General features: G+C 45.5%; 12 protein-coding genes across 12 annotated transcripts in view; 8 read left to right on the top strand and 4 right to left on the bottom strand.

The window, feature by feature from the left end:
- Pmar_PMAR009897 (NADP-dependent L-serine/L-allo-threonine dehydrogenase, putative) overlaps positions 1–236 on the top strand; it is a gene marked incomplete at both ends in the record, with an annotated part of 1,057 nt that extends 821 nt beyond the window's left edge. Inside the window, one exon of the mRNA XM_002783938.1 lies at positions 166–236. Within this exon, the coding sequence (XP_002783984.1) occupies positions 166–236 (71 nt within the window). The remainder of the gene's footprint in view (positions 1–165) is intronic.
- Positions 237–1,326: 1,090 nt separating this feature from the next.
- Positions 1,327–2,356, bottom strand: Pmar_PMAR009896 (1-acyl-sn-glycerol-3-phosphate acyltransferase eta, putative; the record flags this gene model as incomplete). The annotated part of the gene is made up of 1 exon (XM_002783937.1): positions 1,327–2,356. Exon 1 carries the CDS (start codon positions 2,332–2,334, stop codon positions 1,327–1,329), a length of 1,008 nt encoding a protein of 335 aa, XP_002783983.1. The 5' UTR covers positions 2,335–2,356.
- A 1,860-nt stretch (positions 2,357–4,216) lies between these two features.
- On the top strand, positions 4,217–5,006 carry Pmar_PMAR009895 (hypothetical protein; the record flags this gene model as incomplete). Its single annotated transcript, XM_002783936.1, has 4 exons — positions 4,217–4,406; positions 4,448–4,567; positions 4,704–4,826; positions 4,879–5,006. 4 exons carry the CDS (start codon positions 4,217–4,219, stop codon positions 5,004–5,006), a joined length of 561 nt encoding a protein of 186 aa, XP_002783982.1.
- A 204-nt stretch (positions 5,007–5,210) lies between these two features.
- On the top strand, positions 5,211–6,370 carry Pmar_PMAR009894 (oxidoreductase, putative). The gene is made up of 7 exons (XM_002783935.1): positions 5,211–5,375; positions 5,419–5,547; positions 5,603–5,704; positions 5,747–5,851; positions 5,898–6,038; positions 6,084–6,233; positions 6,283–6,370. Exons 1-7 carry the CDS (start codon positions 5,241–5,243, stop codon positions 6,340–6,342), a joined length of 822 nt encoding a protein of 273 aa, XP_002783981.1. The 5' UTR covers positions 5,211–5,240; the 3' UTR covers positions 6,343–6,370.
- Positions 6,371–7,047: 677 nt separating this feature from the next.
- On the bottom strand, positions 7,048–10,120 carry Pmar_PMAR009893 (conserved hypothetical protein; the record flags this gene model as incomplete). The annotated part of the gene is made up of 13 exons (XM_002783934.1): positions 9,925–10,120; positions 9,537–9,731; positions 9,304–9,429; positions 9,063–9,224; positions 8,715–8,842; positions 8,525–8,672; positions 8,065–8,190; positions 7,861–8,010; positions 7,700–7,814; positions 7,485–7,641; positions 7,326–7,406; positions 7,185–7,260; positions 7,048–7,140 (listed from the first exon to the last, which is right to left on the bottom strand). Exons 1-13 carry the CDS (start codon positions 10,090–10,092, stop codon positions 7,048–7,050), a joined length of 1,725 nt encoding a protein of 574 aa, XP_002783980.1. The 5' UTR covers positions 10,093–10,120.
- Positions 10,121–10,543: 423 nt separating this feature from the next.
- Pmar_PMAR009892 (hypothetical protein) lies at positions 10,544–13,547 on the top strand. The gene is made up of 14 exons (XM_002783933.1): positions 10,544–10,700; positions 10,994–11,085; positions 11,133–11,240; positions 11,295–11,427; positions 11,548–11,675; positions 11,748–11,867; positions 11,920–11,983; positions 12,034–12,134; positions 12,182–12,251; positions 12,350–12,431; positions 12,491–12,586; positions 12,641–12,785; positions 12,835–13,010; positions 13,058–13,547. The coding sequence occupies exons 1-14, from the start codon at positions 10,557–10,559 to the stop codon at positions 13,297–13,299; spliced, it is 1,701 nt and encodes a 566-aa protein (XP_002783979.1). The 5' UTR covers positions 10,544–10,556; the 3' UTR covers positions 13,300–13,547.
- Positions 13,548–17,910: 4,363 nt separating this feature from the next.
- Pmar_PMAR009891 (MAPK2, putative) lies at positions 17,911–20,066 on the bottom strand (the record flags this gene model as incomplete). The annotated part of the gene is made up of 13 exons (XM_002783932.1): positions 17,911–18,117; positions 18,175–18,302; positions 18,347–18,411; positions 18,508–18,611; positions 18,681–18,787; positions 18,831–18,925; positions 18,974–19,077; positions 19,132–19,260; positions 19,307–19,450; positions 19,492–19,570; positions 19,681–19,778; positions 19,828–19,935; positions 19,989–20,066. The coding sequence occupies 13 exons, from the start codon at positions 20,064–20,066 to the stop codon at positions 17,911–17,913; spliced, it is 1,446 nt and encodes a 481-aa protein (XP_002783978.1).
- Positions 20,067–22,285: 2,219 nt separating this feature from the next.
- Pmar_PMAR009890 (vacuolar ATP synthase subunit F,, putative) lies at positions 22,286–22,862 on the top strand (the record flags this gene model as incomplete). The annotated part of the gene is made up of 3 exons (XM_002783931.1): positions 22,286–22,427; positions 22,477–22,667; positions 22,718–22,862. The coding sequence occupies 3 exons, from the start codon at positions 22,286–22,288 to the stop codon at positions 22,760–22,762; spliced, it is 378 nt and encodes a 125-aa protein (XP_002783977.1). The 3' UTR covers positions 22,763–22,862.
- A 582-nt stretch (positions 22,863–23,444) lies between these two features.
- Pmar_PMAR009889 (hypothetical protein) lies at positions 23,445–24,255 on the top strand (the record flags this gene model as incomplete). The annotated part of the gene is made up of 5 exons (XM_002783930.1): positions 23,445–23,591; positions 23,635–23,670; positions 23,737–23,889; positions 23,932–24,077; positions 24,129–24,255. The coding sequence occupies 5 exons, from the start codon at positions 23,445–23,447 to the stop codon at positions 24,253–24,255; spliced, it is 609 nt and encodes a 202-aa protein (XP_002783976.1).
- A 1,037-nt stretch (positions 24,256–25,292) lies between these two features.
- Pmar_PMAR009888 (hypothetical protein) lies at positions 25,293–25,996 on the top strand (the record flags this gene model as incomplete). Its single annotated transcript, XM_002783929.1, has 4 exons — positions 25,293–25,380; positions 25,505–25,579; positions 25,736–25,857; positions 25,916–25,996. 4 exons carry the CDS (start codon positions 25,293–25,295, stop codon positions 25,994–25,996), a joined length of 366 nt encoding a protein of 121 aa, XP_002783975.1.
- Positions 25,997–26,105: 109 nt separating this feature from the next.
- Positions 26,106–26,351, bottom strand: Pmar_PMAR009887 (hypothetical protein; the record flags this gene model as incomplete). The annotated part of the gene is made up of 2 exons (XM_002783928.1): positions 26,106–26,197; positions 26,219–26,351. 2 exons carry the CDS (start codon positions 26,349–26,351, stop codon positions 26,106–26,108), a joined length of 225 nt encoding a protein of 74 aa, XP_002783974.1.
- A 497-nt stretch (positions 26,352–26,848) lies between these two features.
- The window catches only part of Pmar_PMAR009886 (Vacuolar ATP synthase subunit F, putative), a gene marked incomplete at both ends in the record, with an annotated part of 523 nt that continues 238 nt past the window's right edge, over positions 26,849–27,133 (top strand). Inside the window, 2 exons of the mRNA XM_002783927.1 lie at positions 26,849–26,990; positions 27,040–27,104. Of these exons, the coding sequence (XP_002783973.1) occupies positions 26,849–26,990; positions 27,040–27,104 (207 nt within the window). The remainder of the gene's footprint in view (positions 26,991–27,039; positions 27,105–27,133) is intronic.

Here is a 27,133-nt window from a genome sequence, read left to right as displayed (position 1 = left end):
ATTGGTGCGGATGTAGCGTATGACTCATCATTGGTGGAATAGTCGTATAGACAAATGTTGCGGTCTAAGGTTAAACAAAGACAATAAGGTATGTCACCACGCGGTCTTTATTGTAGTGCGATGTGGCGAAGGCGTGGTATGACACAATTTTTGTCTCCGGATTAGGTCGTCAAATGTTAGCAGATGCCATACCGGTGACAGAGGTTCTGGACGTCACATCCACAATCGAGTCATGAATGTCACACATCCCCCCAGTCAGGCTATGATCAGATGGGGTGCCGAGTTCGGCTTGGGCCGCCTCTGGAAGAGGAGAGGCGAGATGAGTTGTTGAACATTTGCATTGATAGACCTGCTGATACTCCAGACGAGGGAGGAGGAGGACAGGAAGGTAGCTGCCTGCCTTCCAGAAATTGTGCTCAAAACTGTACATCCGATGTATGTTAACACAGATACAAATTAAGGGTTAATACAGGTCGTAGACATCCCTTTTTCGAGACATTCAGGAAGGCAGTAATCTACCTCGATCTTGGCTACGATGTTTATGCTCAGACTGACATCTTTCGAGTAATCCAACTACAGCTACATGGATATATGCATGGCAGTAGCTGTCGTTATGCTGCCAAGGTTAGACGAGAGCGACTTCGTCTAGTCTGATGGTACTCCACTAGATTCTCTATTACCTATCACACGTTAGAGCTAGGGCATACGCGGAAGAGCACGACCATCCAGCTTCATGTCCTGGTATCCATAGCTATCTGCAACCCATTAGCCCATTAGCTCATGCACTGGGACAGACGATGTCATCCTCCTCATCGCACCCGCTGCATAGACCTGTGTACTACGTAAAACTCCGCATCATCAGGGTATATCCCCTCGTGTAGAGTGGCATCAAACCCACCGGGTGCGAGTTATGCGTAGATTCGTTTTGCCGGGTAGAGTGATGTGACCGATCGGCATGTAAACGATACTCTGTTGGGTTGAAGCAGTTGATGATAATGAGTGTTGTGAATCGGTGTTGGAGTCAGCTCCAGATCATAGGTTCTCATATCATGCTATCGACTGTAACCATGCTCACAACGATTTCTTCGGTGATCGATGTATTAAGCTCCTCCAGGTAATATATGCAATAAACACATACAAGTAGTTTATGGGCTACTTGTAATGGTTTAATATCGCCGTTCAGTAGCTGTTCTGGTGTGTTCGGATTTGCATTGCAGTTGTAGAGTGAAGCGCCCGACGGTCACTACTAACTCAACACCCCTGCTTTTACTATACAAATAGTATTGCTATCCGAGATGATACTACTTACCCGACCAACACGATTCATTAGTCCCGTTTACTCCTCCTCCTCCTCCTTTTTAACATACTATCCTTGGCATACTGATAGACCTCATCATCATTCAATATGCCAGCTTCTACCAACTTATTCAAGCGGACCTTATCCTTATAGTCACCATCAAGTAGAGGAATACCAATCTTCTCACCCATCAATCCACGTACTCTCTCAGCGAACTCACGAGGGCTCTCTCCATCTCTACAAGCTACTGGTGCCATAACGTGTACACGCATTGTAGTATATGGCTGAGCCATCATACCCAAGATAAAGGGAATAATACTCCCGTATGACCAGTGCGGATCGAATTGTTGACCTCGAACAAAGTTAGGATACCAAATAATAACCGGGAGAACAGGTTTTCCGAGACAGAACGCACCAGTGTGAAAAGATATCAACCCCAAGCCATTAGAAGTTGTACCTTCTGGGAACAATAGTAGTGGCCTCAAGTTATCGGACTTGGTCACATGTGCCTCCAGAAGCTCCGTTGTAGATGTAGCCTTCTTACCGATCAATCGATTCACAAATATACAATCTAAATGTCGCATGCAGTCACCAATAAGAGGTGTCTTCTTGAGAGGGACTTTCCCAACAAAAGCTGGCAAATACATTGATAATAGATAGAGTACCTCCACAAAGCTTATATGATCAGCTACGATGACGTAGGATGTATTGGTGATCTCTTGAGGGCTGGGTGCTGATGAATCAGCAGTAACTTCCGGTACAATACCGAGGCAATATACGGCAAACTTACCCCAAAACCTCATAGCACCGAACGCTAGTGTATCGGAGTTTGTAAAGTGGCCGATATAGAAAACAAAACCAGCAATGAACATACTCGAGATGAAGAGGCTTAGTCGAATTGGTACTAGAATTACCCCGAAGACTATACTTCTCATTAAGTAGAGCGGTGACATCGGATAACGTAAAAACGGCTCGGCCCTTTGCAAGACTTCAGGGATGTCAGCCTCAGTGAGCTTGGGTTTCGACGGCTCTGTCATTGAATGTAATGAGCATAACACTACCAAAGGTTAGTCTCTATAGCTAACTCTACAGATGATAGTATATGAAGGGTATTAATTATTACATTGTATCATCCAATAAACACCGAGTAACCTATAGCGGTATTTCGACACAGTAGAGCTATAAGGGAATGATACCATCAACCCGTGAATCAGCATCAAGTTGTCATCTACCCGACGTGTGAATCATAAGAATAGAAGCAGCATGTTTGTGATAGGCGGCCTCTACTAGTCGTAGAATCCCTATGATAACACAATACACGACGACCATACTACTCATGTTATCCTCATCGAGCTACTACTTAATCACCTGTCCTTGTTGGCTAGAGTGGGGGCAGTACCACTGGATCGACTCCAATCCGGGACGCTATATAGATGGAGGAATGTCATACAACAATTCGATCAGATTGACTAGTACAGAAGCCGCCAAGATTGGAGGATATAGAAGGACGATAATGACGAAATACCACCCGCAGATCCCCTACCATAATTCTTCCTCATTATTACTAACATACTAGACATGATATCATCACAGAGCCCGTTTAAGGTTTGCGTCTACCCTCAGTAACATGAATCAACTCTCCAGCCATCGCGGACCACGGTGGCAGAGTACTTCTCAAAGTTTCATAGTATATTTCAAAGTTCCGAATCGTTGTCAAGTTGATCCTAAGCCACCATTGGCGTCAAGAATCTATGATAGTACTCCTATTGCTGTGATGACAACACGACCTATTCCCATAGACCTATAAGTTGTCAGCAATCACACCATACCTACGATCGAACAAGGTATAACCTTGGAATAAGAGCGAATATAAGGGCATCGTTATGAGAATAAACCGGGTCGATTGCTTCGTATTATTATTACAAATATTCTATGATAAATAGGGAATATCTTGATCGATAACATAGTAATATCTATAACCATAACACCAATTGATATCATCCAACTCACCTCGTCTAATACAAGAAAGTATTAACTTTCCGAGAAAAATCGATTACAATGGCGTCCGCTACTTACGTCACCATGAACAAGCTTCTAACTGATTAACAACAACAAGTTGCGTTCATTTCGGAGTACATATGTTCAACTCCAGAGAGAGAGTAGACTACAACACTAGAGTGTCCTTCGTCTGCTCAAGGATGGGCACAACGCTATTGTTATTTATGCCACTAGGCTGTAGCGTGACTCCTAGCGAGTGGGAATGACTCTCAGGATCACCAGTTTTCGAACCTTTGAGTGCAGGAGTAATAGAACAAGAATAGATCCATAGATAGCTGAGAAGGCTGGTACCCTATTGGGAGGCATCAAGGCGCGTGAATACAGCGAGAGCGAATGCTTATGAAATCTGAAGAGCCAGGGAGACCCATGTTGCGCTGGCTGAAGACAAACCATAAATGCTGTGCCACAACTCTATGCATATTCTGGACACTGATGGAGAGTACATTATGGACTGTGATAGTAGCTTGACATAGTGAACATGATCATAACAAGTCCTAATAATAGCAACTCAGTAACGATCACATGTTTGTGTCTTTATTACCATTCGAAGCTTGTTGCGTTCAAGTTACCACTAAGGTTATTCTCTAAGGCACTTGAATGTTGTCCTCCCTTCCACTTGACTTAACATGCATATTGATCGAGTATTTGGACATTTCAAGTGTCGTACATTACCTTAGTACCACAAAATACCATGCTAACCTCAACGTTATATGGATCTTATTACTGCATCGTGACTTTGGTGGCCTAGATTACTACAACTCTAGTAGTATACACCTAGGATGCCACCATCATCGGTTATATCATCATACTGCTGCCATACTCCCGCCCCCGCCCCCGCCGCCGTACGACCTCTATCGTCTTATGCATTTCCGACGGTATCATGCTGGAGGCCTCCATGTCGGCCCAGCTCGAACTCTCTTACAGATTGCTCTTAAAGGCATTGGTGTAGTAGAGATGAATACAGCACTAGACTACTTCACTGGATTACGAGAGAATACGGCTGCATGTACAGCAGCGATATATCTTTGCTCCAAGACTGATGCTAAAAACGGTAGTATACCAGTAATATGTGGTGGTATGAAGCGATATTAGGGATGCTCGAGCTCCTCTTGAGTCGAAGCAAGGGGGATCCTGACTCTGTTGGAGCCCTTCATGAGGCAGCCAGACGCTTCTGTTATAGGAATGTTAAGTCTATGTTGGATTATTATGGAAGTGGATATTCCCATAAAAGGGCATCGCGTAATGGAGAGGGGAAATCAGCCCTTTGGAATGCTGTAGGATCCTTGGACCTGGAACTGAACTGCATTCCACATATAGGTAAACTCCCATGTGTTATCAAGGCTTTCAGGGATAGTCAATGGCGATGAGGCTGTGGAACTAACTTGTAAAGCACTAGCTGAAGTCAGTGATGGGGACATAGTAGAGGAGTTGGAGTTGGCTGTAAGGCATAGGGACAAGTTGTGTGCTAGAGGTAATAGTAGTAGTATGGCATATACAATCCAGTATTATGTTCTCTCTATTAGGTATACTTAAGGCTGGTAACTGCCCATCATGGTATCATCCCTTGTCGAATAAGGATCTCCAGTGGTTCGCAGACCTCAACGCTCATCTTTATCGCAGTGTTCGAGCTCCTGAGCCGCTGAGTTATTAAGATGATGATGTATAGCCCCTGTAGTATACCTTCTGGGCTATGATGATGTGGACTGGAGGATGGCCAAGTATGTAGTACCTGTCTGATGTCACATCAGGGATGTGTATCATCTGTAGCCTCCTTTATGCTGCTGTTACGTTAATATCATCTGTATTGTGTAGTGTGTCCCGGATCCGTCGTGAACTCGATATCTCAGAGTTAGTAGTTTCATATTGTGATCACTTTACAAGGAATATGTCTATGCAATCTTCGCAGTATTATGGTCCTATCAGTTTGAAGGGGGAGAGAGCCCTCATCACTGGAGCTACAGCTGGCATTGGCCAAGCTACAGCTAGACGCCTTGCAGAACTCGGTTGCGAGCTCTATCTGGTACATCCTCTCTAGATACTGCATGCTGTACATATCCTTTTAGTTGGGGCGTAGAACTGATAGATTGGATGCCTTAAAGGAGGAGTTGGAGGGCCAATTCCCAAGTGTGAAGGTACATTGTATACCTTTCGATGTGAAGAACAGCAAGGCTATTGAGGGACTACCTCAAAAGGTAGGCGTTCTAGCTATACTAGTTGCCCCCCCCTATTGTTGTTGTTATCCTCTAGATCGGGCAACCTATTGACATTTTAGTCAACAACGCTGGATATGCAGCTGGAGTTCCTAAGGCCTGGGAGGCTGATGTTGATGACATACGAAGCATGTTTGAAGTGGGTACAACTACAGTTGATGAGTATCTAAGTTGATAACAGGTTAACGTCATTGGTTATATGGCCATGATTAAGGCATTCGTACCAGGGATGTTGAAGGCTGGTAAGGGCCACATCTTAAATGTCAGCTCAGTGGCTGGCCGCGAGGTATTCTTCATATTCTTAAAGTCACTTATTGTTTTCTTGTCTGTAGCCATACACTGGTGGATCAATCTACAACGGGACCAAGTTCGCAGTTACTGGTTATTCAATGGCCGCTCGAATGGATCTTGTTGATACACCTATTCGTGTCACCTGCGTGTCACCAGGTCTAGTTGAGACGGAGTTCTCAATAGTAAGCCTTACTACACTTAACTCAGTGTATGAAGTGAAACATCAGGTCCGCTTGGATAACAAGGAAGCAGCTGATGCAGTGTATGAAGGAGTTATCCCCCTTAATGCTAATGATATCGCTGATAATATCGTCTATGCCCTTACTCGACCTAGACATGTTCAGATAGCTGATATCATAACCTATTGTACCAATCAGGTCAGCAGCTTCAACAACAGTATAATGATAATCACAAATACTCCCTCAGGCACGAGCCAACATGGTGGCTAGAGTTGGCAACGACTTTGGTGGTGCTAGGTCTTCCTAAGCCTCATTTTCGTGAATACTCCATAAGGTCATGGTGGCCTTACTTTATTCAACCAACATCAGACTTGCGTTATTAGTCATCGAGTGGGGTACCTAATATATGATTCATCTCGGTCCAGCTTATGCTGATGGCCACGATGACACGCATCCCCTCGGCGGTTCTTTTGATGCTGGTCGATCCCGGAGGCGATGGTACGAAAGAACTTGTTTGGATTGGAATGATCATATTACCACAGCCGGAACGCTGATGTCGGGCCGCTAGTCCCCCTCCATCACGGGAGTGTAAGTAAGACCAATGGGAGACCCCTGGCAAGTCACCTGAGGGCAGATGCTCCTTAGCGGTACAGACCATGGGTTCGATTGAGCATAGAAGGGCTTGAACCCTTCTATGCCTTCTCATGCTCCTCACTTCTCTACCATATGTTGATTGGGTTCGATCCGTCAAGTGTCATCCGTGTGGCCAGGCGGAACTCACCCTCGTCATCCCTTTCAAGGGAATACGAGGCCTGATTGATTTCAGAGGGTGGATATCCAGGAATCCTAGGGTACGTTCACGCTTGCGGAATGATGAGCCGACAATGAGCCTCTTACTATGTCCAAAACCCAAAACCAAATTATAAGAAAAAACGGGGACAAACACGAATAGTATGTAGAGTGCGGTAAAAGCAATGGTAGAGGAAGTGGGGGTAATGATAAGAACGAAGAGTTATAGTCCGAATATCCACACTTGTAGACAACCAACAGCAGCGCCTAGGACACCACCTAGAATGACAAGAGTCCCTTCATCTTCTTGAAACACCTGATAAGACCAATTTTCACTAATACCACTCCTTTCTCCACTACTGGATGCAGCATCCTCTCGAAGTCTTTAGCAGGCATCGCTGCGAGACGCTGAGCCATCAGGTCTCTTATTCCCAACCTACTATCCATATACCTATTCATCAAGCTGCTGTAAGATGCTGCTGCTCATAATAAAGTTGTCACCTCTCATACATGTCCACATAGTGTGTATGACTTAACTCTACCTTCAGTTCATGAGCTACATCATTCTTGAATCTCTCATACCTGAGAGAGAGGCAAACCTATGAGAATAGTCGACTGCTGTCATCATCAACAGCATGCCAGTAGTCCCGCCGGTCTCACGAGCCCTCTTTGCCAGCTATTTTAATAGCGATAGCTGCTGGGGTAGAGATGATCCCATCCATAGTGTTGTTGATAGTCTCCTTAAATGCTTCTAGAATCCTATCCCAACCTTTAGTTGTCTGCAAATACGCTACAAACCTATTGCAATTGAGGATACCTGAGAAGAGGAGGACAGGTAGGATTCGAACCTTAGGACGAGCATCCTATACCCCTACTATCAGACACAAGAGAGCTATAGACTCTCGAGACCTCAGGTTGGCGTCTTAAGAAGAGACCTTGAACCTTAATGCTGTGTCCTCTACAGGGCACCTTTACCATATGTGGCTCTACCTGACCATGGTAGCCGTGAATCACTCACGAGCCGTTAGCTGCTTACCGGACGGAATATGAGCTGTAATGCAACCCAATTGGTGAAGAGGCCAATAACAAGACCAGTAAGAGGGAACAATAGCCAACTATATGCTGAGTCATCCTGCTCTTGGCCACGGTATTCGGCCGACATACCCATGTACAATGCAAGTTGTGCCTAATGATGAAGGTCACATGAATGATGGTCGTCGTCGTCGTCAGATGTTACTACCAGTCCACAGAATAATCCCATCACAGCACCCATGAATTCGAGGAAGTGGAGTTCCTTCTTGCCTATCTTAATGAAGAACTCCGACAGCATCCTTCTATCGTCCACGAAACATCGTATAATCAGATCCTGAAGTATCGCATATCCATCATCCTAAATCTTATAGCAACCTTATCCAGGGAATCCACTTGTACTACACACTTTGGATAATAGTGCTAATGGGTACACATGCCCGGTCGCATCACCATCATCATTGATACTGCCGATAGTTGATACTAGCCCTGGTTCATTTTTCGACACTTTATCATTTCACGTGCACAACAGTAGGAGTGAATTCAAGAAGTCATAACAGCGAGACACTATTCACATGTACAACTTTCACAAAGTCACAGTTCCCCCCAACCACAAGTACACGAACAGATGATCCACCACAAGAAGGTAGCAGGTGTAACATCATCCTTACCCTAACATCAAAGAGATCCTTATCCATTAAAGACTTCTTAGCTTCAGCCACCATAGACTGTAAGCTATCCTCGGACAATTCTAATGACTTCTCCAAAAGCTCCTCCTTAACTGCTCCAGGAAGGGATGACCAAACTCCAGCAAACCATCTGTAATGAATTGTGTGATGATGATGATGATGTCCGTAGTACCTATTCCCGATTCTTCGATTAACTTCTTGTTGAACACTTCTTAGTATTCCAGTTGATGATAGATATCGATACAGATCAGTGGCGTCAATTCTCTCGACAATTTCCCTCACATAGATAAGCCTGTCGACCTGTCACAGAAGACAGTAGCAACCTATAGTGCATTATTATGAGGCATCTTATGAATGATACAAATCAGCCGAATTATCCAGATATGAAATTAGAAATTAAAATTAACTAATGTATTTAGTGATTGGACTTAAGACCTGAGTATAGCACCTTAGTACTCTTGATCATGTAAGGCAGTTGTGAAGTCTAATTGAGTACCCAGAGTTGTTCATATAATACTACCATGAGATCGCATGCAGTAGCGGCCATCTTATCCGCCTTACGGGGTACTATACCCTGCCATCCAATACCCTGATGATGACCTGTAATATCATATCCATAATAGTCTATGGGAAAGAAGCACATCTGCAGTGCGAGCCAGATATGAAACCAGGTGAATACAACCTAAACAAAGGAGTGAACCTGCGTGTACGGGATGTAAGACAAGGAGAATCACCACTACGCTACTCTCGACTTCTATTACACTGACTAAAGGTATGCTGATGAGTTTCCACGGCAAGACGTCGAAGAGCTCATAAATGATGATGAACACTATAGAGCAGACAACGAGACAGGACAAGGCGATCTTCATACGGCGGCTGAGGCGAATCTGAATTCAGATAGATTCCGATCATAATCATAAAATAGCGATTGAAAACGGTGTCATGTATAGTTCCCTCAGGTGAGCTCTGGAGTTTCCTAAGAATTGTCTACTACCCTCTTTCCGCCAACATGCCATGGTATTATCCTCTTATTCCTCCATCTAGCACTTGATGATACATCAGATATCGTGGAGTTATACCGGGACCTTCGGCTTCGGCTATCGACCACAGGTGTTGTAGTAATGAATAATGAGTCCAATGATGATAACCCTTCACTTTGGTCCACGCTGTATCTCTTATTCGGTTCTTTCTGATACAAAAAGAGGAATATCCATTCCTCAACACTGAATATCAAGACTAATATCAAGTACTAAATGGCTTCTTCTACGTCGTTGCAATGATGACGTTGATAAAGAGAGGGTAATCATTAGAGCGAGTCACATAATCGTACGTAATTATTAGGATATACTGTTGTTATCAGGACTGACTAAGAGTGTGATTACCATAATTTGAGATGGTAGAGGTCGGTACTGGTCGAGCTCTTCTTCCAGACTACATGCACTGTAATATGCCCCTCCTCCCAGTGAATGATAGACCATCTCTTCATCATCATCAGATGGTAGTTGTGATGAGATGTTACTATTATTACCCCACCATCGCCACAGCTTCATAAGGCCATAATAAGACAACTATTCAACTACTTCAGAAGTAGTACAACTCGTACGAATCAAGTAATATTGGCAGCACCTCATCTACCACCACCAGCAGCACCCCCCGCCGTTTTCCACACTTGAGTAATTCTTCTCTGACTTTAGAAAGGTTATGACCAATGAATGAGGTTTATTATCAAACAGTTTGGATTCAAGCCTCTGGTTCCCCATCGGATATGGTCATGAAGGTTCTACCACCACCCGGTTGCGACGACGACGACGACCACGAGGCGAGGAGTTGGTAGATACTCTTGCACACTTGCCGTGTCTTGGAGTGTCTCAATATCGACAATCACCGCGTCGTAGTCGTAGTCGTTGAGTGGTTCTACTGTGCTAAATAGTGTTATGGAGTATATGATATTGAATTATGATGGGATCAGATCAATGGTTATTGAGTTTATGAGGTGTCATTAGTAGTAGTTTTAATGTACTTTCCAAACGAAGGATTAACTCCAGCAGAGTATCGAGCTGATACCCGTCCTCCAACAGCTACCCATGCCGAGTTCCAACACAATATGGACATCAATCGTCTTACTAACTCTATACGGACATACTCCTTTATATGGCTAGTACGTAGTAATAGTAGTCACTCAGTATTGTGGTGGTGGTCTATGGGAGAACAATGGGGTAGTTAGTAGGTCGATGGTACGGCCAGTAGCCATCATTTGTGAAAACCTCTATATTTCGGTGCGCACGCGGCCTCACGATAGAATCAGTGACTTCGAGACCAGTAATAAAGTGATGGTGTGAACAGAAGTACTGAGACTCTTACGTAACGTCTACATCGATGAATACCGGGCTCGCATGAGCAGCAATATCAAAACGACCAAACAAGTGGAAGATTAGCTCATTATGTGGTCAGGTAGTTGGTATGGTTGGAGTATTCGATTCAGTGGTATCAATAATTACATATGGTAAAGCTCAAGAGATGTACTACGTATCACCATCATCGATGTACTACCGTGTCACCACTATACTCATGTCTTCATCATAAAGTCCAGGTACTTACTCCGATCCATCATATTATGCTGTGCGAGCTTTCTCTTATTAGTCTGGGAAATACGGGAAAGTAAAATGGCGACAGTTATGTCATGTATACTTTATTTATCGTACTACCGTGGTTTGAAGCCGTCACTTGCATTCGATGATGTGGTGGTGGTTAGGTATGCACCCCTGCTCCTTCTGGAGCTCATTGCAGATCTGTCATGTTCGGGCTCCAAGTCTGCGGATACTTCTTCCATTTTCTACAGCTGCCAACCCTTTCAGGAGTACGATGGCTACACGTTGGTGTACAAGGTGATAATAACAAGCTTGGCTTCGAATCTTCTACGCTCTTGAAAACGACGAGAGCTTCTGGTCTGGACGTGAATGCGCCGCCGATCTGTATGTGTAAGGTAACATCCTGTACATTGTCAGGTGCATACAGCAGTATTGTGTGCATTCGCTATGTATATGGGTTGGTTGTTATGTAACTATATTAAGAAGAATGAGGGCATTAAAAAGCAAAGGAGAGAGTCTAGTACATTGAGAGCAGCAAGAGCTAAGTAATAAGATCATATTTACAAATCTTAAATTATCGATAAGATCATCTTTTTCATCCATCACAAGTTTATTAGGTGGCGAGCTACGAGTGATGCGATGATTGCAGCAGCATCATCCAAGCGTAATACGCTACCATTAGTAACCCCACGTAGGGGAAGGGTTGACTCAATGCAGAGCTTTTATACAGTCTCTGGGTATTAGAAATGTCGTCATCAGGGATTGAACTTGATACCTTTTCTGTTCCAGATCGGACTTGAATGAACCCCTATTGGAACGTATGGAAAACGGAGAGATGATGCCGAGCATTGAAGTGATACTGCATCATCGATACCCTCTGCCAATCGATATACCTCTATACAGGTGCCTATGTTATGTAAGGATGACGATGACCTTACACCGGATGAACTGCTATGCATCCGTGAGCTACGAGAAAGGCTTAAGAATTCGGAATTAACGAGGAGGTTGGTTTTAACTACTAGGAGTTGAAGTTACGATACAAAGGAGACAGATACGTTACGCATGATTGGCTCAAGTTGGCTTGGTCTCGTAATCTCGACGTTGATAAGGCTGAGGCTCTAGTAAGATAGGTTACACTCAAGCCTCACTGGTCGACTCGTAATGGTGTTCGATTAAGATGGATAAGTATGTGAGTTCGAACCCACCATGTTATATTTAGGCGCGTCGTCACGAAGACCTTCTGAAGAAGTTACCTATTCGAGAGATAACAGAGTCTGAAATCCAACGAAACTTCAGCGCCGGTAAGCCCAGTGCATCGCGGCTCATCCTTGTTGTTTCTCCAATATCCTCGTTTTTGCAGGGTTCAGTGTAAAAGCCGGTCGAGATCTCGACGGTAGGCCTATGGGGTGGGTGAGGATGCGATTCATGTCACCAGCAACCATACCAATATTATGTGGTGAGTAACTCTATCTAGTGCACACAGGGAGGCACATTTAACATGCATCAGCAGGCGTGAAATCCACATGGATGGCGTTGGATGCGGCTCTAGCCGACCCTGCATCGGTACGCCTTGGTGCGTGTCTGGTGTACGACTTTGCTGGTATTGGTATGAAGAATATTACGCTTAACGTGGGAGATATCAAGAAGGGAGCTCTGTGAGTTTCTATTGAGGTATCTATTGTTGTTGAACATTATTCATCTCAGTGCTGTCGGCTTGGGTCATATATCACACATTAGCCGCGTTATGTTCGTCGATGCACCATTCATTTTCCGAGCAGCTTGGGCGGCTGTATCACCACTATTGCCCTCATCTCTGACCAATGTTGTAACATTCCTCAACACAACTCATGATGGTGATGTTGAATGGTGTGCTGGTGTGTGTAAGTTGTTATCGTTGGGGATTGAACCTGGCTCATGAGGTTGTCAGGTGATCCTGCCGAGCTACCAGCATATTTAGGTGGCGAAGTCGATGGTGATTATTATTCCTGGTTAACTACAAGATTGGCTGGCTCTCATTTGGCCTATCGCGAATACTGGCCAACGCCGAGTGGACCTGAGGACATTTCGAGTGCCTCCACGAGCGGCAGCGCTTCTCCTCCAACTGCTCGTCAGCCTCTCCATGATACAACACTGCCGGGTGGTATTGTGGACCATGAAACTAGGTTCTAAGCTTGGCGCAGCCGAGGCAATGTTGGTAGAGAAGTTCGGTTTTCACTGGAGCTGGTGGGTTGGTTTGGTTGTCAGTTTGGCAATCATGTAGTTGGAAGTTCTATTCCTGGCAGGGATACTTAGTACATTGTGCTGGCTAATTGTGTTACTAAAGCTAACAATATCTCCTAATCAATTGTCCGATTGTGCCCGTGATCATCATCATCATTATTATTCCAGATTTACGGTACGCCAACGCCTCTATACGAACGCAGTTGTTTCGAGTTGTCAGTCACACACAGTCAAATTGTGGAAAAGGGTGTGGTCATTAGTAGTACTGCTGAGTAGCCAATGAGGCACACTTCGAAAACCAAAGTTCGAACGAGAAGATCATTGCCAATAGGTCGGCAACTGAGCTCCTCTTGTTCATCCTCAGTATCCTCGAACCCTTCGGACCCAGTGCTATGACTGGGTGACTTGTCATGAAGATTCTAATGTGGGGTCGTCTCCAAGATGTGTTTTGTCGTAGGAACCTTGGAATAATGGACTGAATCGGAGTGTTCAGAGCTTGGCTTGAATGTCCACCACTCTGTAGTGCTTGAAAGGGTACAAGAAAGCTATCTTATGGGAGGTTGCCAACAGATAGTTATTGAAAAAGATTTGCCTGTGGCCTTTCTGCCGTGTCGAATCTCATGAGCGGCGATTGTTGGTTTACCCTATCACGCTTGCTAATCGTTCCGAGTTAAGTGGAGAGGGACTCCACTAATCGGTCCAGATAATATTAAGCAATATTAGAGCCTTCCATCGAGCTTGGTAGATGAAGAAGAAGAAGAAGAGGGGTTCGCTTGGTCCCTGAGGAAAGTTTGTCCTCAATTGTCCCTCAAGGCGCACAATGGGCAGGTGAATGACATTAAGGTGAACGATAATTTGTGATTATCGTTCACGTTCATTAGAAGCGAACGTCCGTCTCGCTGTGAAAGATTCTGATGAAGACTCCCTACTCACCTCTGAATCAGAAGCTCTAATTCTGAATCTGGAGAGAGTGACGAAGATGATGCCGAATGGGTCGACAAAAATGATAATATATGGTATGACGGTATGCGAGTTGCCGGGGAACTGAGCTCCACCACCCAAGGGGAAGTAAGAGCGATGCCTCAGCGGTCATGAGTTCTCCGGATTATGAGGAAAAGCTCTATGGCGAGAGTTACTATGGAGGGATCCGTTCTGATCTAATCCACAAAGGTCTCATATCTGAGCCACTGTCCGGGGGACGTGGTGATTCGGTGCCACCGAGTCGGTGGACTAGCACGACCTCTAGGTTATCAGAAGTTGCATCCCATCGGCAAGAGGCAAGTTGCTCCACTTACTAGTTCATATCGTCGGTGAATATGGATTCGTTTTTTTGTTTTCTTCAAATAATAGCTTTCCAACGTCAAATTTTCGATAACTCTGAGGATTCATCTCAGCCCAAAAAAGCTATCATCAAGTTCCATATAGCCACAGCTGACTTCACCACCATGGAGGAGTTGCCAGCATAATCCATCCTTTCCTCTGCGCGACCCGTTGGTCATAGGCAACAGTAAAGCATGAGATTGATCCCTTACTGTGGTTAGTGACACAGGAAGAGAAGTCGGCGGCCTTGTCATCTCTCAAGTTACGCAGTTGTTGGCCGATGCGCCTTCTCTCTGTCTTCTCCGTTATCAACTCATGGCAATCGATTATATCTAAACACTATCCTGGAGAGCGAACCACGACGGCGGAGGCGCAAGTCTACTATGAGCAGCTGTGGACACCGCCGCGCTTTCATGAGTGGCATCCAAGCAGGGCCACTCGCAGGTCGATCCTCTTAGCATGGGATGCGGCAAGTCATCCATTCGAGCAAGTAGACCTATCTCCCTTCATAAGCACCAGACTCTATTTATATCCAAGATACAAGCTTACGAAGTTCAAGTCCGTCATCCTATACTCAGTAGCTTGAGCAGGGCAGAGGACTTGACCAATCGTTTGCGAGAGGCTCCTCTATGGCACAACCGAGAGGTGGGCTGTTTCCACTCTGAATGGATTACGCCATGCTCTTGAAAGGATCGACTCATTGGAGTTCACTGTAGGGTGCAGCAGACGCGGATGATCTTCAAACGATGAGGGAAGTCTACCAAGACGTTCTCGAGGGAAGGCCTCATACCAACAGCTTGTGGGACTCGATATCATCCTTGCCACCTCCCGAAGCCACATACGATTTAGAGGAGCGAGTCGAATGGAGTCAACGGCAACCGATCTTCATCGGGCTCGGCCGAGTCTTTAATTGGGAGGTGGATCGGAAAAATATACGCCTTTATAGAGCTTGGGCATCAGATCACTGAGGACATTTGCGAAGGATGCTCGTACGAGTTCCGTGTCCGAGCAACCGGTCTCGAGCAAAGGAATGGTCCCTGGTCAGCGAAGACGCTACTAGCCCACACTATACGCCCTGGGGCTATCGATCGGGTCCCTTTCGAGATAATGTGATGATGAACACATCTCGCACTACGGGTGAACGGTATTCTCTTCAGAGGCAGTGGACGGAATAATGCTGGATGGGGGAGCCTCACTATTAACGGGGAAGTAGTGTTCCGAAGGAGCACCGAGCAAGGACTCCTTCTAACAGTCTTGGATCGTCGTAATCTTCATTTGCTTCATATGAGCATGTAGTATGCTCATTACATCCCTTCAACATCCAACCCACAGGTATGATACGTTTACCGATACAGCAGCTTCAGAGAAGATGTCAACAGATCTCAGACGCTTCGGAAGTGATGTTTTCGTGATAGTACTTAGCGTTGATGCATGGGAGTGGCATGCATCACCAACACTGGCTAAGGTCACTATCAAACGGTGAGTAGAGATGTTGTCTCGACGACTCATTTGCAGGCGATGGAGTTATGTGGTGCTTATCACTTTGGTATATGGGCACGAGTATTCGCAGATCATCAACCCCATGAACCTCCTCCGGTAGCAGACTTCGAAGAAACAGCAAGTGACCTCAACTTTGGTCATCCCTACGCTTTTATTGGAGTACCAGGCATTGGTACAGGCATGGGATGGGAGTCTCTACAGTAGGGAGCTTCCTTAACAACATCTTTATTCAGTGTAGTGAGGTTTTAGATACAACACTGGCCATTACTTAGCGGTCGGGGGCCGGACCACTAGAGCGATCATTCGTGGTTTGTTCTACCTGGATTACATCACAATGCGTTACCGAATATCTGACGTTATCACCAATACTGCTGATTACTATTTACGAGGGCAACCCCCTTCACCACAAACTGTCCATAATCCTCTGCCAGCCGACAAACAGGTGAGCGTAGGTGTCCAAACAACAAGCGGACTTGGTGTCTCAGGTCCAACCAGAATACTACGTTCATAGGCCTGATCCCTACACCCCATATATCGGCAACTTATGGAATTCTGTTGAGGCACTTCTAACCGCCAATGAGACAATTCATATGCCGCAGTATAGTCTCGTGAATTACGGCTTTCAAATCGTCTTGGACCTCTTCCTTGGAGATCCCCTCAATTACATCGATGCTCGTCTATCGAGAAGTGTTAAAGATATTTACTTTCAAATGACCGAACTCGAACGTGTCTGGGGAGGCCCAAGCGACAGAATAGATGTCGTTGAAACTGTTCTCAGCGGCGGTTTAGTGACGCCTCTATGGGATGGCAATAGCAGCGCTATAGATCGGTCAGATGTCGTTAAGAGCCATGTTGATCGAGTATGTGGGGATCCATCAGTTAACTATATTATAAACTGGAGGCAAGCTATAGCTATAGTTCTCATGTGAATGACCATTTTGGATAGGTATAATGGCAGTAATCGTTCATGCCGTGGGAGCCATTGGAATCTCTCTCCCTCGTTCCTTACCTCTCAATCTGCAAATCATACATCACAGAATCCAATCGATCTATCGACCTTACCCAACTCCACCACCACCCTAATTGGAGGAGGCACATGCTGTACCGACTATGATACTGACCGTAGAGGCTCCCCTTTGATGGCGTTTGGTGTTGGTATTTGGCCAAGTATTTGTCAAGCGTGCGAGGACTTCCATGTCACTGCGCATCTAGTGGAATTCAACAATACGTTTACGAGTCGGCTTTATTGGGACTTCATGATGTTTGAGCAGATTACAGATGACATCATTGATATAACCACTCACCATCTCGAGAGTATCTATGCTTAATACCCTTTCAGCTCGGTTCTATCTCGTGTTCCATGGAAGATTGGAATAAGCAGCACCCTTCCTACAAGGTGTTTACGACTGTGTTTTCTGCGTTAATATTTTTGTTACGACTATGTGAGTGATATTCGAAGATGAATAATAACTCAACCGCGCCACTGGATAGGAATCAATCATCATTATTAAGGACTATGAGCTGCAGTTGACTGATAGTTATCGATTGAATAAAAAACAGCTTGATCTTGCTTTGCCCCAATAGCACTACCATCAGCAAACAGTGATGACCGAGGCAGCACCTATTCTGCATTTTGCCGACGCAACGGATGGCAAGAACATCGAATCATAACGACCAGCAGCAGCAGCAGTAGCAGCATCAACAACCACACAAATTGTACTTAGTAGAAAAAATGGTACTTCAATAATCGCCTCCATCATCAACATGGCCAACGAATCTAGATGCGTTGGAATCGAGCCGGCATTGGAACCTACGCCACCAGATATAACCCAATACCACAACCTCGTCACATCGTACATCCGGGTGGAACTTTTGCATCTCCATGACGAAGTATTTTCGAAGCTGCATCTCATCTAACTCAGGTTCGAGCTCGAATTGAAGGAAGACCTAAATAGTAGGATGTAGTTGCCGTGTTAACTATCAGGGCATAAGTGACATCATCACCTCATCTTTCGCGATGGTCTCGATTCCTCGAATACCCTTAAAGAACGGATGCTCGAGACACTCGTCGACGGTAATACGTTTACGAGGGTTGAAAACGAGCATGCGGTCTAGGATGTCCAATGCCTCAGCTGAGGGAGAGCTCTCATTTCGTCATTTCGATCCAAATGCTTACGAGAAGAACCCCTAAATTTATCCCTGATGCCAGTTCCGTCGCGACGCGTAAAGCATCTAATGTACCTGAACGGAAAGGAATGTTGGTGGAAATACAACTAGGAAGAATAGAACACGGGTGTAGAGATGAGAAGACATGAACCCTAACCGTCCCACTATCACCTCTTAGCATCTTCTTTCTCTAGTTCTTCGATATCCTCATCAGACGGTGTGCCCAAAATATTGAAAATCATATTCAGCTGATCTCGGTTACCCCGAGTATGAAACTAATGAGCACATATCCAAAGGCCTCAAGATGGCCACCACCACCATAAGCAGCAGCAACAACAACCAACCTTGTAATCAGTAGCATGTTTGTGATCAGGGGAAAGTGGGAAGCAGCTACTACCGGGGAAGAGCGGACCTCTATCCGATGGGAACGCGACGTTTTCCTTCATCATACCTATGATGATATGTATTATTAAGCTATGATGGAATACGATTACCTAGGAGTTCAGCAAAGATACAACCAACACTCCAAACATCTATTGCTTCACCATAGTTCTCCTCTAATAGTATCAGCTCCGGTGCTCGATACCATCTGGACGATATAAAAGAGTTTATAGGAGGATCAATACAGAGGTATTACCTCGTGACGACATGACCAGTAAGCTGTCTCTTGAGGTTTTGGGTGTGAGGGACAATCGGGCCAGCAGCGAGCGACGATGCAGCCCCAGCAGTTCCGTCCTCAGCCTATCAACAACCCACTGGCATGTTGACGACCCAGGTTCGATCCCCGCATAGTACATCGATCTCTCTTGGGGTATTAGGCAACTGCTGTAAGTGCAGCTGTTTTTCCATCCCTATAGCCCTCGATAATCCAAAGTCGCAGATCTTCACCGAACAGTCCTGGTTGACTAGACAATTTGCAGGTTTCTGAATAGAGTGATAATAACGGTATTAAATGGTGAAGATCCAATACCAAATCTCTGTGAAGTATCCCAGCCGAATGAAGGTACTTGACTCCGACCAGAAGATTATATAGCAAAGTCTTGATGTGAAGTTCAGTCAAGAATACCGGCGTACGGAACAGCTTCTTGAAATCACTATCGGCAATCTCGAGAACCTGAACCTTGTTTGAGGGGGCAAATGTACAAGACATAATACAATGTAGAGTTCATCAAAATGTTCGAGATCATCAGGTGGGCAGATATCCAACATTTTTATTATATGATCATGGTCCAACCTGAACGAGGATAACATTACTGAGAAGTAAACTACAAATATTCCTTCTATCACTGAGCCAGGGATATTAGCCAAGTCTATACCATAATTCCTTCTTCTCCTGAGTACTACCTATTGAGTATAGCGATCTCCCTAAGGATCCTTTTGCAGTCGATAAGGTCTTCGAATACTCTGTGAATTTTCTTGATAGCAACAATTCTCTGGTTGTACTGAAATACGGAGGTTGCTGCTAATACCAGTAAAACCTCCTATTATTACTTTATCATAAGCCTCACAAACGTGCCCGTAACTGCCAGTACCGATCAGCTGCCGAATCTCATACTGTTCAGGGATTTTCCAGTCTTGATGAGCCTTTGGAATCCGAGCCTGACAGACGTATCATGCAATTGTATCAACCTATTCTGTATATCCTTTAATACCTTAGCAGCCGTACGATTATCGTATCCCGCACCACCAGCAGAAGGAGGGGGAGCAGCACCTCTGGGATCCCTAGACATTCAATAAGACACTAAGCACGACGACAGTCCGCGGCATCATGGAAGACGACGACGACGACGACACAGTCCATCAATCCTTCGACAATAATCGCGCGCGCCATTTCGATCGATTTGAACTCAACACTCGGCGTGTTGAATAGACCTTCAAGAGCCCACCCAAGATGGGTAAATTACGAAAAACAAAGAAAAATGACAAAATCCAAGAAGGTTTGTCGCTCTCTCTCAGCAGTTCGGGTTCCTGGTTGCCTTGGGTAACACTGTTACCGTAACAGCTTTCACCCGTATAACAGCTCGGGTTTCGGGTTGGGCCATGTATAATCGAAGTACATTCTTTCCTAGGTGTACAAGCATGACTCTTGCATTGAAAGAATAACTTCTCATCGGATGAAGGACCGTGGCGAACTACGCATTAAAGGGAACAACACCGGATCGAGCTGGCCCTGGTCGAGATAATTGTGGGAGAATCATGTAGAGGTCTCCCTCGTCCTGTATGCAGCCTCGTGCATATTTCCCTCTCACACTGAGTCTAGCTTGATAGAGGCACGTGTACATCCTGCGGCGGTCCGTTCCTGAGTCTATCATGACTATGATCCTGAGGTTGTATCGCTGGTTGCTGCCGACCGATAGGAGTGAGTTGACAAGACACTTGATATTCGATTAGAGCTCTCCCAATGTGTGGATGGAGTCCTATGCAAGAGTTTGGCATACCATATCTGATTGATGGCCGAGCGGATAATATTGACCTCACTAGCTGCGTGCTCTCGTGTATATCAACTCTCAGGCTTAATGCCACTGAGTTAGTGCTATCTAATACATTTCTATGAGTATAGGGATCAGAGAAATGGACGCATCTACTACGCACATCTCGTGTAACAACAGGATCATGCCTGATTGATGGGATCCACTCTGCGGAACGATTCTTGAAATGTGTTGAGTGAATACGACTTGGACCGTCATCAGTCGTAGATTTCGAGCCTCGAAATCGGTGTGAACGGTTAACGAGAAACAGGTCATTTTGAGATTAATAAGAGCCCATCAGAAAGTGTATAAGCTTATCATGCCTCCGTCCTGTATGTAGGAACGGGGTCAGCCCTTCTTCAGCAGAAGCATCATGTGGGTGTTCAACTTTAACTGCCATTTTCTATGCCTGGGCTTGCGCTTAGTTTTATGGCGCGTGACGGCCATGCATGAAAGCCGCGCTACTCGCAACAAAACGGCACGTTGCCAGACGTCAATGCAGAGCCTCTTTGCTGAGCTGACTGCAAGTGGTTGAGGCTTTCATCAACTACACCATCGACGCCTTCGTCGGTCATTTTATTCCGCATTGGTCAAACTCTGGGGATATTCTGAGATGCCTTTGCTTTAGCGATACGATGGTTAGTGACAATCTTGCGTTGTATGGTCATTCGTTGTGAACTGCCTTGTACGTTGTTGCTATCGTTCATGAAGTGCACTAAACTTTGCATTCTGTGCAGTGATTGGTATTACTCGCGCGTAAGTATCTTGAGGTCGTCTGTGCAAGATTCAGAATAGGTCTGATCGCATACCATCGTGCACCAGACCTAAGCGCGCTTTAGCTTAGTTCCGAAGCGCAATTCAGTGTTTGACTTTTCCTTTTTCCCCATAACGTTAGGTATCATGCAAGGCATCTCCTACAATGTGATGAAGTCTAGAGAAGATGTCAATGAAGTCGCTGAGGAAGTTGCTTATTTTAAGTAGTACTCACCAACCATAAATGCGGTGTCTGTTGATGAACAAACCACTTGAGTATATCATTCACAGTTAACTGCCAATCTCGGCCTGCTCGCTTTGAGACCCCGAAGGATTACCTCACATGGTAGAGTGTATGGTGACATTCAGGTAAGCGGGTCGTTCCTAACAACCTCTTTTCTATCTGTTATTCAGCTCGACTGCCCATCATTTTCATCTGAGCACCATCGAGAAAATTATCGAAGTTCTTCGGAAGTATGAACGGAGGTTGCCCGGCAGGTCGTGAACACATGATGTATAACATCGAGCTGTTGAGGCAGTACATGCCAGTGACCAGCACTCGTGGGGAGTGTGCTTCTCTCACGCCTACTTCCACCATGGGAAGTTGGTAGTCGCATGGTATCATTCTCTCGGGAATATTAACATTGGATTTGGTTGTGTTCTCTGCTCGGTTGCGATGGTTTATGCTGTTGTTTTAGTGTCCTTTGTTTAATAATATCCTCCTCAAAATGGTTGCCAATAAGATCGCTAAGAAGTCGGACCTACATGTTGCCATTATCGGTGATGAGGAGACCGTATCAGGTTTCTGTCTAGCTGGTTCGGGTATGCGTGATGGTAATGGTATTACTAACTTCCTCGTAGTAGATGCCAGTAAGTATATAATAATAATCATCATCACTGATGGTCCTCTTATTATTAGAGACCCGACGTAATGACATCGAGGAAGCCTTTAAGACCTTCGTTGAGCGTCCCGATGTGGCCATCGTCATCATCAATCAGCCCATCGCCGAACAAATCCGTCATGTTGTCCGAAAGTACACCAGTAGTGGTTCAGCTATACCTGCCGTTCTCGAGATACCGAGTAAGGAGTCTCCTTATAACCCAGCTCAGGTAACAACAACAACAACAATCACCACCTCTGTTATTATTATTATCATCAGGATTCCATCATGCAACGTGTGCAGATGTTCTTCGGCCAGGCTTAATTACGACGGCCATCCACTAACGGTCGCGGCCTTCAGTAGACCTTAGTGGGGCTGGGGGTCGATAACGAAGTAGTTGGATCGGTTTCTTCGGTAACATTTCAATGTAGTGGCAGTTTGTGTTGCAGTAAAAATGTCAAGTGTGGGGTTCGAACGGGGGTTATAGCAAGCTCACGCTTGCTGAACCGCTTCATCTTTCTCGGCTTCGACGACAATTGTTGCTGTCGTCGTTATGCTTGTTCGACGGAATTAGGGGGTACTATGTTGGTTCATGGAGGAGTTCGCGGAGGTGTGGTATGGACAATTCAGAAGGGGTCTCCGTGTCCTACTAAAAACACATAGTAGCAGCGCGTAGTGAGTCGTCTCGATTGATGTCTTACAGAATCTCTATCGCCCTGAGAGCAGCAGCAGCAGCTTTGGAGGAGGGATCTTGCTAGTTCATATTGGTGTGGTACATATTGTTTTAATTAGTGATCGGGTCATAGCTATCTGGACGAATCGTTACGGAGGAACTATGTGGAATTTAATAATAATTCATTCACATTATTACCCTGTTTATGTTTCTACAGCCATTGATCGATTATCCCATGAACATCAGTTGGCATCAGGGAGGTTTGGTTTACACTGTATTCATCAACACTGTTGTATTCTCATCTCTTATGTTGTTATTCTCAGTGTTGTCGTTATGAAATTCAGCTATGAGCTGGAGTACAACGCCTTTGGCCCATGGCATGATGGTTATGTTAATTATAAACGACTCAAGAAGCTTATTAAAGAACAACGTCATGACCTGGAGGGAACAGGAATAACCCCGACTCATGTGGCTTGGCAGGTAGGCAGCTTGCAGACATGTTTTCTATCTTCAACCGATTTAGGAATTCAGTGAGGAAGTACTGTCGGAGTTGGAAAGAGTGAGAACATATTTTAATGATGTAAATTCACGTTGATGGTTATCGGTGATTTTTGGTTGTTATTAGATCCTTTCGAGGTTGGCGTCGTGGATGGAGGATCTCCTCGGTGAGGCAGCTGTGGTTGCCGATCCGAAGGTACACCCGAAGTACAGGAAATCCTGTGCGGAAATCTACTTAGAGTTGAACGAGTTATGCAACTTCGTCCGCCTCAATTCGGAGGTAGTGTTTGGCCTACCGAGATTAGCTTATGTCTGCTAATAGGGCGCCAGAAAGCTTGTGAAAAAATTCGACAAGTTCCACGGTACTGCGCACCGTGCTGAGTTCCTCGTCGGCTGTGCAGCTCTCTGTGAGATGACCGATATGGTCCAAACGGAAGTCTTGCCCATGATAAACTCCATCCAGAAGAGGTCATTGTTCTTCTATATCTTGTCGGTTGTTGTTATTCCTCGTTTTTATAGTTATGCTGCGAGCTTCTGTGGTGGTGATAAGGCAACTGCTGTGGACGAGTTGTCTCAAGCATTATCAGAGATGTTGGTTTGGGACCGCGGTACGGTATGGCATGATTTAATAAGGCTCGAGAGGTAAGGGGAAACGGTTGTATCAAATATTCTAAGGACAATAGTTTACATGTGTAAATCTGTTTGTAAACTCGACTAAACTCGACTGATCATCCAACTTGCAACGAGTCAGTAATCCTGCCTAATACAGGACACTTCCCCTGGCCTGGGGGTGGTCCTCATAGAAAGGAGTGTATCTGTATCCGTCTCGAACTATGTTATGATGCCATCGATAATCATATAAACTCCATAGATGTGGGCGTCAGGACCATTGAAGTCACAACGTAGGCTGATGACACTATGTATACCTTCTCGACACGATCATTATGTATGCCCCAACCGTGTTGTTAACCCATTGATCGATATCCGCGATAGACAGCGTAGTAGCACGCTCTCACTGTATGTTGGATCCAACATAGAGGGGGCACCGCCGCGCTGAGCTGCTACTGCTGAGCCGTATCTCTGTGATCGACTACTCGCGTAGAGACAGTTCGCGCTGGCCAACGCGAATTGATTCGGCAGCATCGCAACAAGGGGAGTAAACGTCATGATCTATACGCTGGAAAACTCACCAGCTATTGTAACATCCAAGCTCTTTACGAGTGATACGTTGTTAAATCAACAATTCGATAAGTAGTTCAATATTGTTATATACAATAGACGATTCATCACTCATCATCAGTAGTGAAGGCGAATTGCTGTTGTACGACGATCCTGTTGACCTCATATCCACGTGGCGCCTGCTAAGCTCTCCGATCATTCCGACCTTTTCAGGCGAAGGTCTAGGCTAGGCATCGCCTCTGGTAGCGTACAAATACGGTCGACTCAACGTCGCGAGTCCACTTTACAACGTTCATCTTCACTTACCCCCGAACAGGATAAGGCGCGCAGCTCGTTAGTAACCCCACTGTGTGCGTCAGTGGAGCTCAAGCAGCTACCTCAACGCGGTTGTTGGGGTTATATTAGAGACTATTGGCTCCCAATTGTGGTTTATACAATCGTTTTTGCGGTTTTTTTATTAATTTTGCTGTTGGACATTCCTCGATTGCCAACATCAGCAGCACGATGCCTCGCACTATTGTGGCTTGCCAGTGCACTCTGGTCCCTCGAGACGGTACCACTCCATGTGACTGGTCTGGCAGTGCCACTATTGGTAGTACTTATGGACACACTACCGTCTAGTGGAGGTAGCCGTAGCATTGCGGCAAGCATGTCGATGGCAGCCATGTGGGGTGGTGCTCAGCTCATGGTCTTGGCCAGTTTCTCTTTGGCTGCAGCTTTATCTAAGTTGCGCATTGATAAGGAGATAGCCTGTGTGCTCCTACGAGTTGCCTCAGGAGGCAGTAGAACACGTACACTGATGGTATTGATGTTATTCGGATACAGCTCAAGTGCAGCTGTTGGTAACGTAGCGGCCAGTGTACTTTGCATGAGTATTGCTTGCCCTATTCTGGACGAACTTCCTCAAAATCGTGTTACGACTCTCAACTACGGTCGATCCTTATTAGTCGCAATTGCATTCGCATGCAACATTGGAGGTATGACCAGTCCGGTAGCCTCCCCCCAAAGCGTCGTCGCTTTCGCCTTACTCCACACTAACTACGGCTTATCCTTCAGTGAGTGGTGCGCAGTAGGTATTCCAACAAGCCTCGTCTTGTTGGGTATTACCTTTTGGCTGCTTAAACCAGATTATTTGGCTCCGACTGAAGAAGTTCGACAAGGTCCGCTGCTCGGTGGTTTACTACCTCCCGCAGACTCAGACCATCTAGTATTGCCGCCGCGCCTCGGTGGTGGTGGTTCTGGCAGTAGTCATTTCTGCGATGATTGGCGACGACTTTATGTTATTTTTATTGTTTTTCTAACGGTGACTATGTGGCTTTACTCGTCGTTCACAGTACTCCTATTCGGTGATGTATCGTTATCAGCATTGGTGCCGTTGGTAGCCCTATATGCTGTTCCTGGTCTGCTAACTAAGGCAGATTTCCTCTCACTTCCATGGGATGTATGTTTTCTATTAGCGGGAGGCTCAGCCTTGGCCTTGGCAGTGAAAGACTCCCAACTGTTAGTGGTTGCGAGTAATGGTGCATCAGTGTTATTCCAACAGGCACCTTTATGGGGATGCATTTTGGCTACTGTCACTTTTGTGACACTCGTGTCTACTTTAGTGTCGCACACGGCTGCAGCCAACGTGTTGATGCCATTCATTTGTACCCTCGGAGAAGTGGTAGTGCCCCCACACTTGAGGGGTGGTGTTGCTGTGCTTGCAATGCCCGCTGCTTTGGCACTCTCAGTGGGATGCGCTCTCCCTATTAGTTCAACACCCAATATCAACGCGACGGCGATAAGGAGGCAAGGGGATGATAACCATCCTTGGCTAAAGTCGTCGGATTTCCTTCGACCAGGGTTAGCTGTCTCCTTTGTGTCGATCTGCGTCGTGGCTGGTCTTGGCTTTTTATTGAGTGAGATGGTTGTTAGTAGTAGTTGGTGATGATGATGATGACAGCATGTGTAGGAATTATGGAATTATATAATTGTTCGATGATACTGTTGAGTTTTGCGTCGCCCGATTATGGTTTAGTATGCTGTTTTAGTATCCTTTGTTTAATAATATCCTCCTTAAAATGGTTGCCAATAAGATCGCTAAGAAGTCGGACTTACATGTTGCCATTATCGGTGATGAGGAGACCGTATCAGGTTTCTGTCTAGCTGGTTCGGGTATGCGTGATGGTAATGGTATTACTAACTTCCTCGTAGTAGATGCCAGTAAGTATATAATAATAATCATCATCACTGATGGTCCTCTTATTATTAGAGACCCGACGTAATGACATCGAGGAAGCCTTTAAGACCTTCGTTGAGCGTCCCGATGTGGCCATCGTCATCATCAATCAGCCCATCGCCGAACA

Source organism: Perkinsus marinus (assembly GCF_000006405.1).
Source record: "Perkinsus marinus ATCC 50983 genomic scaffold scf_1104296935396, whole genome shotgun sequence".
NCBI classification, from domain to species: domain Eukaryota; phylum Perkinsozoa; order Perkinsida; family Perkinsidae; genus Perkinsus; species Perkinsus marinus.
The sequence above is the reverse complement of the archived record's forward strand: the minus strand, read 5'-3'. Positions and strand labels throughout refer to the sequence as shown.

What these genes read in the sequence shown, in the direction of transcription:
- Pmar_PMAR009894 (XM_002783935.1), top strand. Translation starts at nt 5,241, where the DNA reads ATGTCTATGCAATCTTCGCAGTATTATGGTCCTATCAGTTTGAAGGGG. An exon ending in ACATACGAAGCATGTTTGAA is followed by an intron (nt 5,705 to 5,746) that starts GTGGGTACAACT and finishes AGTTGATAACAG; the next exon opens with GTTAACGTCATTGGTTATAT. An exon ending in TTGAGACGGAGTTCTCAATA is followed by an intron (nt 6,039 to 6,083) that starts GTAAGCCTTACT and finishes GTGAAACATCAG; the next exon opens with GTCCGCTTGGATAACAAGGA.
- Pmar_PMAR009892 (XM_002783933.1), top strand. Translation starts at nt 10,557, where the DNA reads ATGTACTTTCCAAACGAAGGATTAACTCCAGCAGAGTATCGAGCTGAT. An exon ending in CATACTCCTTTATATGGCTA is followed by an intron (nt 10,701 to 10,993) that starts GTACGTAGTAAT and finishes TTATGTGGTCAG; the next exon opens with GTAGTTGGTATGGTTGGAGT. An exon ending in TGAATGGTGTGCTGGTGTGT is followed by an intron (nt 13,011 to 13,057) that starts GTAAGTTGTTAT and finishes TGAGGTTGTCAG; the next exon opens with GTGATCCTGCCGAGCTACCA.